We start from the raw sequence: 19,345 nt of genomic DNA, 5'->3' as shown, positions 1-19,345 counted from the left end.
TTACACGGTAAACATGATCGGAGAGGAGAGGACCATCTAAGAAGAGGAATGGCCACACAGCCACATCCGGAGTCCATCAAGTCCTTTGGTAGCCACTTAGTATCTCCAAGCCCAGTGCATAAACTTCAGCAGGCAGAGGGATGAGCAATTATTTTATGCCCTTTAGTTTGAGATAATAAAATATTATAACTCCTGTCCCCAGTGTTAAAGGAGACAGAGAGGGCTCAAAATGGGCTTATGCACACCCTCATGCCAGAGTAGAATTCCCAGAGCTTCTAAAGGATTTCCCAGCATTTCATTTTCCTTCACACACATAGAATAAATTTTGCCCATACTGGGAAAACTACTGTTTTCCATTTTGACCACTGCAAACAGGCCAATAAAAACATTAGAATTCTCCCTTTTTTCTTTTCATTTCCAGAGCTTTTTAGATATTACAAAGCAACTTCTGCTGAATAAGCCAGTAGGTCATAAAGGCTGTTCTACGAGTGCATTGTTTGTTTGTTTGTTTAATTAAGTTTGGATTGATCACCACTCTTTTCATCCCTCTCTTCATGGGACTACATCAGGATTTCTTTTGTTTGCTACTGATAGCATTGGTTGAAGGTACCGCATAGTAGATCCTCTGTAAGCAAATCTGTCATTAGCTTTTCAACTGATCATAGATAGCCTAGGGACTCTGTCAAGCTTGTTTGACTCCATTCCTTGATGAGTGATATATCACTGGCTGCAGGAACCTAACAAATTGTTCACTCTGTCCTCAGTGCATTGTCCAAGGTAGTTTTCAAGAGCCTGACTGTCCTATGCTGTATCTCTGCTAATACAAGCTGATACACTCCTATAAGGCTGTGTTGTTTGTGCCTGTTTTTTCAACACAAGCTGCAGCTGGTGCCCTTCTTCCACCTCTTTCTTCATCAGCCATCGCAATGGTGTTTTCATAAACCTCCATAGTTTTTAGTTGCTTGTCTTTGGCACCCTCCTGTTCTGCATTGACTTTACAGCACTTGCAGAAGCCGCAGCAGTGTTTCCCACAAAAGGCGAGTGAAGACATAATTATATTGTCCCAGGGCTCTAAGGAGTGCAGCCAGATGGGTAGGAAATCCCAGTTTTGGAGCTTTTCAGGCAGTGAATGTGGTCGCCTTGTCTGCATAATATTAATTACAATCACAGCAATAAAAAGAGCACCCAGGGGAAGACAAACACCCAAAAGGACTGCCCAGCCTGCCAGTGACAGACCAAATACAAACAAAGGCAAAAGAAAGAAGCAGACAAGAAGATAAAATATAGCAAACCATCTGTACTTGGCTGTTATGTTTCCCAAGGTCTTGGACATGCGGATTGGCAGCCGGGTAATAGGTAGCGGGTAAAACAGAATAATCCCAGAGACATTGAAGAAAAAGTGGCACAAGGCAATCTGAAAGCAAAAACATTTGAGCAGTTCATTAGCTAAAATTCCTTTAAATGCTCCTTACTACATCATCATAACTTCCAGTTACACTAAGACTCTATTCTTTCTCCTCCCTTGCCCCCTACTGTTTTTCTTGTCCTTCACTGCAGGGACTTTCCTAGCAGGAAGCAAGGACTCGGTAATACCTCACACATTGTAAAGGTCACTGCCTACAAACAGGGGACAGCATTTGGGCACAAGGCAAGCCTAGAGGGGATGGCTTATCTCCCTGCAGATGGAGAAGTCTTAAAATGCAGCTTTCAACTGCAAGAAATGGAGTCCATCAGGAATAAAGCAGACAAACCAAACACAGCTATCAGGAAACGGTCCTGTTGTTATAAAGGTATGCAAACCACATGAAGACTGTTCATTATTGGGTTATGTATTCATAAGTTTTCAATGAAAAGACAGGAAGTGTGAATTAGGTATTGCCTACAGGTTATTGAGATAGTATTAATGGTACAAACCTGGATTTTACAAAAATTAGCTAGAAGTCTGTAAGAGATTCCTTGAATGTGACTCTTATGTCTGGGTCTTTTATGATTGTTTGATTCACATACTTCAAAATTGTTTTTTAAAAAATAAGTCTGAAGAGACACCTTCTTGCTAAAGCTTTCAGAAATCACTTAGAATAAACATATATTGAACAAAACAGTGTATTCTCTGCTCACCATATCTTATTTTCATTCCATAACTGTTATCAGACTAAAATAAAAGTGAAAGTACAGGGGTTTCTTTTTAAAGTACATTATAAAAAGAGCAAGTTATCATGAAATCTGAGCTTGGTCAAGATTGTATCATCTCATGATTATATCTGTTCTATCATGCCTGAAGACAATAAAACGACTTCTGTAATTTTCTTGATTTATCATGGCTAGTAAAAAACATTCATCCTATTCACAAAGGAAAGCTTCATTATCTTTTCACTCTTTGATGTAGAGGGTTCATTCAAATGTTATCTGCTGCCTGGAATGTTCTTTACTGGGTGGTAAATGGGAGCCCAAAGCCAGGCTGCCTACTTTTCAAATAGTCTGAGGTGCTGACAGTCAAGGAATTCAATAAAACCCACTTAGATTAGATTTGCAATGAGAAAATAGATGCTATGATGCTCACTGCAACCTCAGGTAGGTAAATGCCTTGACATCTTAAGGGTTGTACAATCCTCACTTAGCTTACAAGAGTCCTTGTACATTGCATGAACAGAGTTAGGGTCCTGAGGAGGGAACTTACAGAAACTGGTTACCTTCTTAGGGGACTATCTAAAAGGGTTGTCAGGGATGTCGGCACTGAAATCCAAACTGCAGAGGCCCCACGCTCAGTTCTATCTATTATGCCAATTCAGTCTCACTTCTGAATTAATTCAATCAGATCAAACCCGATTTACAAAAGTAAGATTTTACTGTATACTGGTGTTCTGGGAATGTTTAATACAAGCTTTTTGCTCTAAGCAGTTGAAAGGAATAAGCTGTCATAAATCGAACATACAAAATCAGGCACGACATCCATGGCGTATTTGCATCAGAACCAATTTTGTCAGGTTTATCTTCAGAAAAGTTACAGCTTCTAATGAAGTCAAGGAAGCACTGGTTTATACTGACCTGTAATGAATATTTTAAGGTACTTCCTGGACTTGCTAAAGCAGCAAGTATAGCTGTTGTGGTTGTGCCAATGTTAGCTCCTAAAGTAAGGGGGTAAGAGCGCTCAATGCTTATAACGCCAATGCCTAGGAGAAAAGAAACAGGATTGAGTGGTTTCAGAATGATGGAGAAGATAAAACTTAGGGATAAAGAATACAGCATTGACAACTTACCAACAAGAGGTGTAATAGCAGATGTGAAAACAGAGCTACTTTGGACAACAAAGGTCATACCAGCCCCTGCAAGCATAGCCAGGTATCCAGCTAGCCAAGTAAAAGGAAATGGGAAATCTAAAAAGATAAAGGGAGAATATCATCTTTAGCATAACACAATGTTCCATGTAACAGTAACACAGCAGTGAAAGGACTGTTAAGCATTTCAAATGTAAATATATTGTTTGCATATTGCCTCTTAAATGACAATTTTGTGTTAGAGTCAGTCACTACTCCAATTCACCCTGTTCACTGTACTCTTTCTCCAGCCTTCCACCGCTGGATACACTTTGAGACAGATATTAGACTAGGCAGATATTTGTCCTGACCCAGGGTAACATTTATGTTTAGGTACCGGAAATGTTTCCACAGAGGTCAAAACAAAACCTTCTAGGTGGCTTGAGTGCCTTGGTTTCGGCAACCAGGCACTTGCTGCATGGATCAATCTCCAGAAAGCTCTGAAGACGAGCCTGAGAAAACCAGGTTGTTTGTTCTAACCAGTTTCCAACAGATCACCTCCTAAAAATTCACTTGCTAACTCTTGCAAAGCAAAGCTTATCACACTGGTTAGAGAAACCAGGCACAATGGTATCCTGCAGAGGGATTGTGAGTAAGCCAAGAAGTGGGGCCTTAATCAGTCAGCAAGACAGGAGCACAGAGTAGATCACAAATGAACAGTAACCAACAGCTGATTGCTTTCTATCCCTCATTTTTGATTCAAGTAGTGTTCTTTGCCCAGAAGAACAGAAGAGAGCACTGGGACCACTTTGTTGCCTTCCCTATTTCTGTGAACCCTCTCTTCAACCACAACCAGAGATGTGCCAGGACTGCTTTTCTCTTCTATGGGCTCTCACCTCTCCATTCAAGGGAGGCTGGAGAAAAAGCAGCCAAGTGAAAAAAACCTCAACGTTTGCACTCAATGGATCCAGGATGCAAAACAACCTGGAGAACACAGGGAAAGATGGAACATACTCAGGGCTGCCTTATCCTACAGAAGAAAGGGTTAAGCAGTGGAACAGGGCAAGCAAAGGTAATTAGATCATTAATCACTACAAATTTTCTTTCAACTTACTTTAAAAGAAACATGCAGGCTCTGTGCCAGAGCAGGCAATCACCATTTCAGCACTTCAGTGCTATCTTTCAAGGATGGGAACACTTCATTTCTAACAGCTAATGATTACACATCAAGAAACAGAGCCTGGACTTTGGCCTCTGTTGCTGTTAATCTGCTGCAGTTAATCTGTTTGCTAATAGATTTTTAAAAGAAAGAAAATAACATGCTTGGAAGAAGAGAAAAGCAGGGGGTGTGTGATTGATTTTAGTTTGAAACTGTTTCCTTTAAACTATTCTGTAATACCTTCCAGAACAAGAGATATCAATAAACATGCTCAGTGTCCTTGTCATTCCTGAAAACAATCTGCAGGAAAGGCAGATAATTACCAGTGTTGATTGTCTTCTTGATAACGCTTGCCACTTGTCCTTTAAGCACAGAGTTTAATAGCTTAACGATCATCACCAAACAGGAGCACAGAACAAGCAGGGACAAAGCCAAAAGGATGAGACCAATGGCGAGATCAGGCAGGTCTGCTTCTGCGAAGAGATGCCTGCCTGAAAAAGGAAAGGAAAGTTAGTTGGCCTGGCCACATTTTTGCAGCTGATCCCAAGCCCAGCTCTGGTTTTCGTATATGCCCCTAAGAAATCAGGACCAAAGCACATACAGCTTGAGGGGGTGATGCAAAGAGTGAACATTCCACCTCTTGCTCCACAAAAGCCATGTCTGAGGAGGGTAAGAGGGGCTCTTGTATGGACACACTTACAAAATACACAGCAGGCACCCCTGCAGAGCAGGCAGGAGCTGGGTGACCATGTGCAAGGGGGAGGAATAAAACAGCATAAGGAAATCTTAGTGTGCTTTGAGCCGGATGGTGGATCAGCTCTTCCCAGAGGTGGCTGCATGCCTGAGAAGGGCTGTTGAATGTCCTGAAGGGCATGCATACAGATGGAGGTATCCAACCAACCATTACATCAAAGTAACTGTAGCTCCAAGTCACCTGAACAGCAAAGGCGACATGATACCGGAGACCTCAATTACTGATATCAGAGAGCATGGAAAGAGATCCATCAGCAGCCAGATACCATAATGATGCTGGTAACTCCAGCTGTGTAGCTATAACAGCTCTGACTACACATGCAGTAGTACCTTCTGTCCATATACAGATGATTGCCTCTTGATACACCTCTGAAGTGGTCTGCTAACACCATTAGAAAGCTATATACATTTGTAGAGCTATTACCAGCAGAGAAGCAGTTCTACTACTTACATTTACTGATATATTCTGTTTCAGTTACATTCTTGATGGTCCATGTCACATTTCCTTCAGTCCAGCAAAAGTCAGGAGATGTGCAGTTTTCTGATGGTGGAATTGTGACATTCTGCAGTGTCTACAAATTGCCAGACAAAGCAGATAGTTCAGTCACCCTTCATTAAAAGCTCATGTAAAGTTCTAGGTTTCTACTACACCACACGTTCATCGACAAAGGTGAATTTGTTAGCTGGAGAGTAAGCTGTCACCACATTAATGTCAAGGCAAAATTTTTTGCGTTCTTAAAATAAAGAGTCAGGCTGTCATCCAGGTCAGTCAACTGAACATTTAAAGATTAAAATATTGCCCAAACCTTCTACATTGTAACAATCATAGAACCAAGTCATCAATATCTTAACTACTGATGTCAGGGTCTATGCAGCCAGTGCCACAGCTTTCTCGCATCAAAGACAGACCTCTTTACTGTCATTTTAACTGCAGTTAATTGTCTGGTGAGTACTGCACAGGACTGTGATTCAGAACACTACAATACTAGTACAGCTTTTGTCACTGCATCAGCACAAACTGCCCACACTGCCTTGCTGTGCCTCAGTTTCCCCATCTGCTACTACTTTCCTTTTAAAAGCTCAAATGCTATCTAAAAGCTAATTACTAGCGCTATGATTAGCATTAGTATTACTGAGCTGAACCTGAATTTTTATATACTGCAATAAAACCTTCCTTATAAGAGCTCCTAGACTAGACATATGCAATCTGACACTAGGTTCATAAGTCCTTATGCAGGTTAAGGGTTTGCTATTGAACTGTACTTCCCCACAAGAGCAGCTAAGTGGCAAATGGACTCTGAACCACACTGCTGAACAAGAGGTATCTTTAAGACATGTTTGAGTGATTCTTTTTTGCAGAAACAGGGAAATCAAAATCATACTTTCTTGCTGGGCACTGCCTGCAGACACCCACATTCTCATCCCTCCATCAGCTGATGCAGATGGGCAAAACCAGGGGTGGATCCAGTGCCTCCACACCTTCAGGGAGGTCTCCAGCCTCCCCAACACATCAGCCGTTACAAACACAACACAGTGTTGCTTTTTGCCTTCCTGATTTTTTTCCAGACATCTGAGTTTCAAAGCAGCTGCTTTGGATCAAAATATTTATCCTTATGTTTTGCTTTAAACATATGGGATCTGTGTGTATTTATCCCTGCCATAAGTCTGTTTAATCATTTTTGCCAGAAATGAGTTTAACCCACTAGGAATGTAAATCATTTAAATGATCTTTCTCTTCCCTGACCAAGATCAAGTCAAGCTTGTAAGGGTTTCATGTGTTTCTGTAATTTGACTACATGCTTAGGCAGCAGTTGCACAGCCAAAATATAGACAAATACAGAAGAAATTGTGTATATGGAAATGCAACCTTCAGCCTACACTTTCTGTGTACTTGCTTGTCTTCTAAGTGGGGAGTCTGTAGGGCTCAGGGGCTCAGACGTCACTGGAAGCCAGGCTGTGCCTGCCCAGGCAGTGTGGTGAAGGGGTAGCCAAGTGTGGGCCAGGGACGTGGAAGCTGTACACCCAGGGGCATGGATGCTTGGGAGGCCCAAGCATCGTGCATCCCCAAGATGGAATACCCAGCTCCTCGGTCACGTAACCTGAGCGGAGTTTCATATTAGCACAGCTCTGTTCCTGGCACTATCTCTCTAGCTAGCATTTCACTGGCCATCCAGATCGTTATTCAATAGGAGCTGGGCTCCTCTAAAAGCCCAGCACTTCATTTTAACCTCTGCTGTGTGTCCTTAAGTATCTTCTCCCTCAGGAATTCAGGACTTACTTTTCTATACATTCCAATGAGTAGAATAGTCTAATTAGAGATCCAAGGGATATTTAATGCTCTAATTGTCAGTTAGCTATACAACGAAAATCATACACTCAGCTCCACGGTTTACCAAAATACTCCTTGATGTCAGTCTGGGCAGCAGATTCCTTCAAGCTGCAGCGTTGCCTGAGTGAAGAACAACGGGACATAGCCCCACAGAGGCTTTCTCCAAGGGCAATTTTCCAAGAAAGCTGCAAATAACCAGCTGCTACCAGATCACCCTAACACAAGTAAGACTAAAGCTCGTTAGATCAATAGATAAACAGTGGGGAAAAAGATATTTTCTTTGGCTTATATCACAGATTTTTTCCACTTTCAGGGAGTCGGTAGGAGTATCAGGGTTTAAAGGCATTTGGATGTGGAAAGAGTAATAGGCTTAACTCCAAACCACCAGTTTGATAAGCAAGGGCCTGCATGGTACCGAAAGCAACCAGGTCAAGCTTACCACTGGTATGACATCCTTGGTTTATGTGGAGCAAAAGCTACATTAAATTGTTTTCATTCTTTTTCTGCTGCTGCAAAAAACCACCTCATTTAAAAATCTGATTTCACAACCCTGTGATAAGGACTGTCAGCTACAGGTCAGTCATGTATTTCCTGAAGAACCTGACAATTAATTTAGCATGATACTCACCACATTGGTTTCAGTTACACACCAAGTCTTTACCAGGCTTTTGTTTTTTGCTGATTCATCATTTGTAGCAATTGCATTTATTACTGACTTATCAAGCTTTAAAAAAAGGCAGGGAAAAAAAAAAAAGCATTACTCCAACTTGCATCACACACTTCTGTTCAGCTCTACTCAAATAACTCCTTTTGGAAGCTCAACCACATAATGCCTGCATGACCATCTTTAATGCTGGAGCTGCTGCCCAACAGGTAGAAGGGGCTTTACTCCCAGCAAAAGGTACAACTCTATGCACACAAACACTGTGTCTCATTCTCCCCAAATCATCCACTACTTCATCTCATTCGTTCTGTTTAAATGACTATACCGACACTGCCGCCTAAATGCATTTACTGTCATGTTAGGAGCTGTGTGCATCCCCCCTGGCCTCCATCTGTCCCTCTAGATATGTACAAGTTTCTCTTAATTTTAATGTCCTCTCTTCGGGTCCTGGTTGTGCTAGGTTGTCTCAGTGAGTACTATCTGCCAACGTCTAGGCAACCGGCTGCCATCCCATCCATCCCACATGGCTGTATTTGTGCATGTGGGGGAAATAGAAACAGGAAATACAGAGCTGGGGCTTTATGAAATGTGGATAAAAAGAAGAATCCATCTGCTAATGAGTTTTACCCTAAGGACACAGAGAAATGAGTGGGAGCTTCCCCCTCCCCTCAGTATTCAGAGCATTTTGATTAGCTGTGACTGAACCAAGTAAGCAGCTTCCTTAAAGTGAGAAAGAGCTTACCTCAATGATGAGCTTTGTAAAGGGGTCTGTGATAACTTTTAGTAGCTCAGGAGCATCATCACCACTTTCAAGATGAAAGGAATCAACTATAACATTGGTGAGATGGTAAAGATAGCCAGAAATAACTTCAATGGGCAACAGTGCAAACACAGCGAGCCAGTTAAAGAAATCATGGATTGTTGCCCCAGCGAAGGCCCTGCAAGAAGAAAACAAAAACCAGCGCTGCTTTTAGTTAAACAACATGTGCACAACATCGATTAAATATGAAATCTTACAAGTAGGGATGAAGTCCATTCCAAGATGTCAATCATTTAATTTCTGGGGTCACAGGAGATGGCTACTTTGCTATAGAGCACTAAGCTTTCTCTGCACAGTTGACCAAGTAAAAGAGGCAGCCAGGTGAGTGAAACAACACAAACTAGAAAAGGCAAAAGTGGTCCTTAACACAAGGCTGCCAAGTGTACTTGCCTGCTTCTGTTTCGCCTCTCACCCATTTTTGGTACATTTTTAATCCTCAGCCAGGTGTTGCCTCTGGGACCTGTTGCCTTACTCGTGGGGGAAGGTGGCTCTTTGCAGCCATCTCACATGGTCATGCAAACTGTTGGTGAACAGCTCCCTTACAGCTTCTCCTCCACAGCCTGAGGAGCCACAGCTCTTCTTTCAGAGGTTTTGGCTCAGTGTATTTTGTGTCTGGTATGCCATAATTGACAAGGTATCAAAGTCTCATATCCTTCCCAAGTTTACTGCCCGTCTCCAGTAAGCCATGAGCAATCTCAGTGATCATGTCAACTGGCAGCCTGAAAGTTGTCATTGTATATATTTGACAGCCAGAACATTTCATTTCTCTACAGTTACCAGCTCTTACTTTCTGTAGATTTAAAAAAAAAGCTTCAATGCTGAAGTCTCTTTTAAGGAGAGTAAACCAAAATACTGTAATATTAACTTCTTGTACAGCCCTCCCATAATTAAGAGAGAATCAAAGGTGGTTGGTATAGTGGAAGAAGTTGAAAATTTATCCTTGTGCAAGATCCAGTTAAAAATGTTGGATTCTACAAACCCACAAAATTTTAAAGGAACCCAATATGCTTTTCTTCAAGTATATGAAGTCACATACCTAGACAGCATTGTACCTTAGCCATGGCCATCTTGTGATTTTCCTAACTAGACATTCAAATACTGGTCAGTAGAAAGGTTGTGTGGCTATAGTAGTGACAGGTAATACAGAAGAAATCTTACAAATAAAGAAGAAAAGCAGCTTTTCAGATCCCATGTTTAAGAACAATACCTTCTAAATTCATTCCTGTCCCCAGCTTGCATGAGTGCCACAATCGTATTTGTAACTGACGTGCCAATGTTTGCCCCCATTATGATAGGAATAGCTGATTGAACAGTCAGCACTGGAAAGCAGAAAAGGAAGCACTGAATTAAAAAATCAAATCCTCAGCAAGCTCTTTGTTCAATGAAAATCAACGTTTATTAATGTCACTGGAACCCTGATTTCCCTTGATGTCACTGGGATTAGGTGCTCCAATCCAGATATGTTTACTTTAATCAAGCCCCCTGGGAACATAGTACTTTCCTAGTCCTGTGATCCCCACTGAAACTGGTTATCCCTTTTCACCATAAGTAAGAGGGCCAGAGTAAGATAAAGTCTCTTCTTTCTGAGGCATTTTCCTACGTACTGCAGAACTTTGAAATGATGCCACAGAAACAAATGAAGTTCAGTAACCGGCTAACATGAGAGAAGTATGCAGATACTTAAAAATTAATGCATTCAATGTCGGAGCACCCTACTTCAGTTGTGGACTTACTATTACTACTACTACTATTGCTGCTACTACTACTATTATTATTATTAAAATTTTTATATCAGAGCAACAGCTATGAAAACCTTTTCCTACAGTCTCTACTCTTACACCCTGTAGCTTCTGTAACTTGAACACAGATGGGAATGTTTGCATCCCAGTCCAAGATTTGTGGGTGATCTCTGGGAGAATATTGTGAGCAGACTTACGTGTGGAGGACACCATGCTGACCACAATGGATGAAGAAGTGCTGGAGCTCTGGACCATAACGGTCACCAGAACTCCAATCACCAATCCCGCAACAGGATTAGACAGCACTGAATCATCTTGAAAAATGTCCCCTGCTGCTTTGCCTACAAAAACCATATTCTCAGAGTGAGGAAAGTGCAAGGTAAAATCCATAGGAATTATCAGAGCATTTAATTAAAGATCATTCAGCCATTTAATTGAGATACATATACAGATAAAAAATATGTAAAATGATGTAGCCCAGGGATCCAAATTCAGGTCCTGAACTCTCAGCTTCTCAGTTGTCAGATCCTTTATATTGTCTCATTTCAGGGACTAAACACACTCTACTGAACTCTGAAGAGAACCATATAAAACCACATAAAACCACAGCCATCAGACGAAAGACCGTAGGACAAAAAAACACACATGCGTAGATCTAAATGCTATTACCGGCTTGATATTTTTGGTTACTGCATCAATAAACCCTATTTTAATAATTCTGTTCCCATAGCTTTCTGTGTGGCCAAAAATTAAAAATACCTCCACAAAAACTCATGTATTTCTCTGATAGCCACTTCTGAATCCATCAGCAGAATTCAAGCCTTGGAGATACGTAAAATACGTCTCAATAATTTCTGTCTGTGAAGGATTTGGGGGATATTTCAGTGCTGGGTCCTTTGATCAAGAGTGCAATTTTTATATTTCACCTTGTTGAGATGTCTTTCACATGGCATAGTTTTATGCACAGATGTGTTCATGTAAACTGTCACTAAAGAAAAAGGAAACGCTTGAGAAATTGAGGCCAATAATTCCTATATCAACAGCTCTCTGGAATTTGAGAAACAAAGGCCCTTTCAAACAAACGAAGGTCAGTCTTCAATCAGAGCTACTTCCTTCTGAATCTGTAATGCAGCACATAAATCTATGGAGAATGTTCTTGAAAAGTGGTATTTGTAACTCAGATGAAATTTGCTGCCTACTTTATAGTTTATTTTCGATATTTTAGACATTTTCATACCTCCTACCAGTTGAAAAGCAGAGCTCAGTACATCCAGAGAACACACGAACATGTAGAGCAATCCAAGTAGCATAATAAACTTCCCTATCCCATAGAGTACGCGAATGATTTTTCCTTTTCTATCCAGTTCTGCAAAACAAATATATTATGCATGAGACTTGCTTGATGTATCTGGTGTTCTCTCTGGAACTGTCTGCACACAAGCAGAGAACAGGAAGTCAAAAGACAGTGTTGTGACTCCAATGTGTGATTAAACCCGAAAGAATGTTCTTCTTAATCAAATTTTAACTGCAGAAGCAGGTAGTTTGTTTATCTAGCTTTACCATGTAGAAGCTTTTGGTATATGACAAAAGCCTTATGAAGTCTGAGACTGACCCTCAGTTTTACACAGTCATCCTACTGAGTAAAGAAAGACCAACAGGAGCCTGGATATAAAACCATATTAATTTTGGATCATTTTCCATCTATTCCTTGTGTTTTAAGGAGAGTAAGCAGCATGATTTCCAAATTCTTCTTAACTGACTAAATATAATATCCCTATTCACTGCTGGGGAAGGTGAGACAGAGTGTAAAGCCTACACCTGAAAACTCCTCAAATGTTATTTTCAGTTCTGCAGCAAATAGGATTTCAGAAAAATAAAGAAGACAAAAAGAACAGAAGTAGTAGAAAAAACAAATGCACGTAACTTCTTTGCTGAGAAATGGCTACCTGACCACTTGATCCCAGTATCCTGTAGTTCTGGCAGAGCCCATGGGTCTTCTTCTTCTTGCCTTGTCTCATCTATCAAGGCTATTGTGGAAAACGCAGGTTGAATTTCCCCTTTATTTCCAAGTGAAGCCACATTGCCTGATAAAATAGAACATTAAATAAAACAGTTTAATTATCTTCTGTCTTCTCCAAGGATCCATAAAACATGTATCTGTCACTCATAGGTGAGCATACATTACCTTTATGATTTTCTCCTTCTTTCCCAGCCATGTTCTGGTTTTGCTTGGAAGAGTCCCCAATATAGTTATTGGTTTCAGGCTTTTCCACCTCAGGCCAGGGAGCCATGATCTGTGGCTAACAAAGTAGTGCTAATTTAAATGTGCGTGCAGTCAAAATATTCGACTTACAACATGGTATATGAAAAATATTATTGAGTTTAAGAGCAAAATAGATGGAAATAGAACAGAAGCAATGTGTCATTGAATACAGCTTTTTACTAACCTGTATTAAATTTATTTTGTCTCCTTTCAGCCAAAAGTCAGAGGACTATTTCTTCCACCTTCTGGATTGAACTGACTGCATTTACCAAACTGGTAAACCTTAGCAAGACCTTAGCAAGAAAGTTCTTCCCTAAAGCATTGCCTTGTTTAGGTCACATATGTTAAACACAGTTGTCTTGTTGCCTTTACTGGTTCATTTCCATGGAAGCACTGAGGGGAACATGACCCTAGACTAGGTGGAGAAAGACCTCAGAGTTTCAAGTTCCAGAATAATGCTTGCTGAATGAGGGGACAAGAGCATAACTAGGCAGCAGTGGCCATTTGCAGGTCTATATTTGCCTATAACTCACAGCTGATGCTGCAGATGAAGCTCAGTTAGTGGCAGCAAGGTCAGGCTCACCCATCTCATATACCTATCTCTCTGTATGAACCTGTTCCTTCCTGACCCCATTGAGCACGTTTGACATAGATTGTCATATTAATAAGTAATAACTAAAAAAATAAGACATCACATGGCCAAATCTGGCCGGCACAGCTACAGGCATGTGACAGACCTAGCTCAGTCACAGGAGGAGAATGCAGCTGTTCCTCAAACCAAAGCCTGGCAGAGTCCTACTAATTTACTTCACCAATATCAGAAGCCAGAGGGAGGGGCATAAAAGAGGGGGAAGGTGACCACGGGGAGCTGAGGTAGCATATGATAATTCCTCTGCCTTTCTGAGCTTGTAAGGCTGTTGGTTAGCTCAGCCAGCATGACCAAATACTCAGCGGAAGAGGTGGGAGAAGTGAACCCTGCCCAGAAAGGCCCACCTTTGGGTCTGTTTCTTCCACCCTCTCTGCCACACAAGTCGGTCAGTGCTGGGAGCAAAGCTGCCCACAGCCACCACGTCTGGCACACACACAGCTGGAACATCTGAGGTGAGCAAATCTGCCTGCAACACTCCTCATAAACAGAGCACCTGCACCCAGCCTCCAAAAGTCAGTGCCAGGGTTGGTATCACACTCCCGTAAACAAGGTTCACCTGCATTTAGCAGCCACTCTAAAGGAGTATAATTAATCATTCATTTAATCATAACCTCTTACATAGCTGATGGTGGAAATGTTTTGTCCCTGCCTATGTCAATAAGCCACACATCCTCCTCCTTTAGCTGGAAGGAAATGTCACAGACGAAATCATCCCTTACTGTAACAGAAGAGGGTATTATTTTCTGGTACTCCACAAAGAAAAGAGTATCTCGCCTTCCACATTAATAGGAAAAATTATTCTACAATCCCATTAGTAAAACCTATGATTTTACACAATTTTTATCTGTGGTGTAAGATCCAGAGCAGCTCCCAGGATACACAAAGAAAGATTTCAGAAGAGATGGGAGAAAATCACTCTTGCTTGTTTCAACAGGAGTTGCCATTTGCTTGGAGTAAATTCCCATATTCTCCCCCATGCCAGAACAACCTCCAAGCCCCACCCATGCAAGAACACCTCCATCTCGTTAAACGAGTTTCATTTATACATGTTCAGCATTTGAAGAGCTCTAAAAAATAATAACTGCTCAGCACAAGTGCTTCTTAAGTGAAATGCAATCACGAAAATACTTTGGAAATTCAGATGTGAAGTTGTATTGCCAGCATATTCCCACCATGGAGAGACAAAGGATACGCCGGACACCATCATACCTAGAGATGCCATCAGTACTTCTCCAGCTCTTCTGTTACACTCTGCATGGAAATGAAGGATTCAGCCTGCATGATTACTGTATGGAAACTGAGCTGATGCACTCGCTGGAGAAACTGGAGCTTGAAAACTTCAGCAGACAAAGAGCCTCTATGTCTCCTAAATAAACTCTCCCCATTCAAGAATTCAGCAGGGCATTTTTTCATAATAAACATCTCGATGTTCCTGAGGTGCTCAGGATCCCACAGGTATGTCATGCATTATTATTTTTTTTGCTTTATTTGATTAATACCATAGAATGAGAGTTGCCCACCTCTGTGGAGGAAGATTTTTTTATAGGTAAAATAAAATTATTCATATGACCCCTAGTCAACCTCTGATTTGGGAAGGTAGACTTGAATACTGGAGATCTTTACAGTGTTTGCCTTGTGCATTTGGGTTTGCAAAGGTATAACTAGAACAGCCCATTCTGTGTGATTGGCATCAAGGACTGATGAAAGCAGAATCATCCAGATCCTTAAAGCACTACCAAAGCTGTCAGTTTTCTCCACATCCTGACTCTTGTTAAGAGGAACAGCTGAGAAGATAGTTTAGAGCCACCTGATACTCTGCTAGAATCCTGGCCACAGCTACTTGCTGTTAATTAATCACTGTGCTACAAGCATAATCTACATTCTACAGTTTTCCCTTCAAAGAATTCTTGCTTGGCCCAGATATAGACATTACCATCTTGAGAAAATACTCAGAAGACAATCTGAGTGCTGCGGAGGAGCGGAGCAGAGCAGTGGGGTGACAAAGCTAACTGCATCAGTCTCCAGCAGCTCACATGAGCCTTTGGAAAGGCTGATGTCAGGCATGGTATAAAAGATCAACAGCACTGATGCAAGATAAACATGACAGTGAAAACCCTAATAGTGGTTTTCTTTTGAACACCGAGGACATAACTACCCTCTGAAGGAACATGTTGCAGAACGGACAGAGGATGGTCTGGTGACAACGTACACTGCATCAAAGAGCTACGCTCAGCTGGACGCTTTGGTCCAGGTCCAAAGGCAGGATAGCCACAATTACTGGATGAGGTGCCAGGAGTGATGAGTTCTGCCCATCCCTGTGCCAGCCCGGGTGTCTCACTTCTGCTTGTCCAGTTCCCACCTGAGTTGGCAGGACCGTTGGCCAGGATGCCTGCATCCAGGGTATAGTCATGGAGCTTGTGTCTGGATAACCACTGGTGCTTTGGATATCCACCTGTTCAGAGCTGTGCTGCAATGGGAGCTAATTTCCTCCTGAAAGTGGCAGGTCAAAATACGCTATGCATTTTGCATAGGCCTGAAAACTAATGCCTGCGCAAGCTGTAATCCAGTCCGTTTCGGTGAACCTCATGGCAAATCCTCTCACACCATCATGTGTGCTCCTTTCGTTGTAAGTATAGTCTTTCCTCACCTTCGGAAAATGCTAACTATGTGTGACATCCTTTCTAACTCCAAAAGAAACTGAAACCTCCTGCTCCTACAAGGGAGATAGATGGAAATCAATGGCATTCATCTTCTGAAACAAAATGTGAGAGAAAGTCAAATCCCAAGTGGGCTCCCACAGTTTTTGTATCTGTACTGACTCTCTCACTGCAGTATTTCAAAGAGTTAAAGTCTCTGGGGAATTATCTGAGCAACACTAGGTGTCATGCAGCTGCCCTATATTGCGTTCCTCAGTGACTCATTGCACTGTAACAGCATTGCCTCTGTAGCAGGGCTAGGCTCTCAGTGCTTCTCAACTTTAAATCAGAAACAGTTGTAAATGTATTTATATGACCTACCACTTCCACATGCCTGGATGGTATTGTTTGTACCTCTCCACCCGTGACAGCTCACTGAGAGGCCACATTGTGCCTGAAAAAAGAACTACAAAGCAGTAAGCCTTAAAGAAATCTCACCTCCAGGAGAACAGCCCCAGAAATTTTCAAGAGGAATTTCCAAGAGGAAATAAAAGTACTGGAGAAAATAGCAGTATTTTCAAACCAACTGATAACCACTGCAACAACCACCAACATGACCATACATGTGCCGAAAAGTTGCTTAAGCAGCTCCAAATCTAATTTTGGGTTCAGCCAGGCTTTCCCTTCTCTTGCTCTCTCTCCTTCTCCCACAGCTTTTCCTTTAAACCACATTAACTTCCTTGTCATTCACCACTATGTTACAGTTTGTATGTTAAAAAGGAATATATCAGCAAATTTGATATCCAATAGATCATGTACTTCATAGGTGTATCAAGTCACATAGCAATCCTTCTTATACAAAGTTTGAAAAAATACTGTCTTTTACCGCTCAAAATGTATAATTTCCAACATAGAAGCACATTACGTAGAGACAGGAAAGATCCTCAGCCAGCACAGATCCGTTCGATAGCTTTACAGTAGCTGATAATTTTGCCCCAGAACCTGTTCCATGGCAGCCACAAAGCTCCAGGTGCTACAGAACAGGCAGCGACTTAAATAAACACCAGCAATGATTCAGGCTTGCTAGCAGCAAGTCTTGCCTTTGCTCTGGCACCAGCTGCCTCCTTGAGGTTTTTCACTGAGTAAGTTAGCAGGCTTAGCCAGGATGTAAACTTTCAGCTAATGTAGTAGTCAAGGGATAAATAGATACATGAAAGCTAAGAGAAAAATGAGCATTGTGCTCACTGTTTGTTCCTACAGATCCCTGAGACTTATGTTCACAGGCTCGATTCTAACACATAGCAAAAGTAAAAAAAAAAAAATACAAAACAAAACCCACATAAAACAAACTAGTAAAGAGAGCTAATTTCTAAGCAAGTGCAAAGAGAAAACGAATCCCACACATTAATTTCTGCATTCACAACAAGGCAAAGCACCAGACACTGGCACTCGGGACCCAGAGCCAGGAAACATCAGTGAACTACTTGAAATGCTTACTAGGTATTTAAATAAAACAATTACTTTTTTAGAATAAACAACATCAGCAATAAAATCCCACCCACAAGGAAATACAACAGATCTACCCCATCCCAAACACAAAACACACAGTAAAGAATCGAGAGGAAAAAGTAATGGCATAAAAAAGACTTACTGGTCTAATGGAAGAGCTGCTAATAAAAGTTACTGAGAAACCAGTTGAATTCTGCCTACTGCCACATTAGTTGAGCTAACTACATTAGACTAATGTATTCCTTTTACTGCCGTGTATCAAAACAAATTAGCATAAGAAAATGTTTCCATCAAGAATAGCCTGACACGGCCGAACTGCAGCACACAGATGTTACACACTATCTATGCTAACACAGAAACTGACAGTATTTCCTTCCAATGTTTCATTAATCATACCCTAGACATTTTCCAGTATCCAATGCCACTGAATGCTATGACTTAAAAATCTCACTTCTTTTCAATCCAAATAATAGTTAAAACAATACTTTTCTATGCTATAGGCAGTTTTTTCCTGTTTGGTTTTGGTTTGGTTGTTTGTTGGAGTTTTTTTTGACAGCTGCAAATAAAATGATATTTTCCTTTATCATATTCCATAAAAATAAATCTAGTTATTTGCAGACAGAAAGTAGCACAGTTTGTTTTCAGAACTATGATTTTTTTTATCACTTCCTTAAAGTAGAAATGCAGTTGAAAGAACAGAAGGTGAAAATGATAACAAGTGGATGACATTTCACATGTCACTCCAGTTCCCCATGTTAGAACTCTGTTGCCATTCCTTGGCAGAGCTTTAGATTTGTAAGCTAAACAAGTTCAGAAAAGAAGAAAAGAAAACTTGGTCTCAGTTTTCTTACTTACCACTTCTTTATTCCCAGACAACAGAGCAAATGGATCAGCTGGGCAGCCACTGAAACCTGCAATATATATAGACAGGTGTTGAGCAAAGTTTGCTTTCATCACTGCGCACTAACATTCCTATTTTACAGTCCAGAGGCACTGCCTACCTGCAGCGTAATGATCACAATCAACCTTTTTTTAGCAGTAGTGGGCAGCAACCAAGACTGATAAAACTATGGGCTATTTCACACTTATCACATTCTAAAAAACGTCCCATCAGCATTTAAGTATAAGTTACTAATGTGTTCATGTGAATGCTGGGGAACAGTTTGTTCCAGCCTGGAAAATTGCCCTCCGCCTGATCATTCAGTAATCTTTTTTCCAATAATAATTTTCCAAAAATATTTTGCAATCTCAAAAGTCTGTCAAAAGAGTGTGAAGAAGATGTAGTACTGTTATTTGTCTGTTCAGTTGCCTATTAATCTGCCTAAGAACAGAAGAGAAGGAGAATCAGATAAAAAGCAGTGTAAGTAGGAAACACGTAAGAACTTCTTTGAGAACAGAGGATGGAGTTTCATTCTTATCAGTGCTCAGTGTTTACAATTATGCGAGCTCATTAGCATTTTGGCTGTGGCTCTCATTCTAAATGAGATTTAAAGATGTAAGGACACCTTTGATAATTGCATTCAGAATGCTAGTGAGGAAGAAGACTATATGATAAATAGGTGCATTATTC

The 19,345-nt window shown here is 41.1% G+C and overlaps 1 protein-coding gene across 1 annotated transcript; it reads right to left on the bottom strand.

Moving 5' to 3' along the window:
- Window positions 1-513: 513 nt before the first annotated feature.
- SLC34A2 (solute carrier family 34 member 2) lies at window positions 514-18,858 on the bottom strand. Its single transcript, XM_030492062.1, has 14 exons — window positions 18,777-18,858; window positions 18,631-18,686; window positions 12,904-13,018; window positions 12,665-12,802; window positions 11,956-12,084; window positions 10,916-11,059; window positions 10,187-10,298; window positions 8,902-9,097; window positions 8,124-8,219; window positions 5,618-5,738; window positions 4,737-4,904; window positions 3,258-3,374; window positions 3,046-3,170; window positions 514-1,414 (listed from the first exon to the last, which is right to left on the bottom strand). The coding sequence occupies exons 3-14, from the start codon at window positions 13,007-13,009 to the stop codon at window positions 839-841; spliced, it is 2,028 nt and encodes a 675-aa protein (XP_030347922.1). The 5' UTR covers window positions 13,010-13,018; window positions 18,631-18,686; window positions 18,777-18,858; the 3' UTR covers window positions 514-838.
- Window positions 18,859-19,345: the final 487 nt, after the last annotated feature.

Source organism: Strigops habroptila, chromosome 7 (genome assembly GCF_004027225.2).
Source record: "Strigops habroptila isolate Jane chromosome 7, bStrHab1.2.pri, whole genome shotgun sequence".
NCBI classification, from domain to species: Eukaryota; Metazoa; Chordata; class Aves; order Psittaciformes; family Psittacidae; genus Strigops; species Strigops habroptila.
The sequence above is the reverse complement of the archived record's forward strand: the minus strand, read 5'-3'. Positions and strand labels throughout refer to the sequence as shown.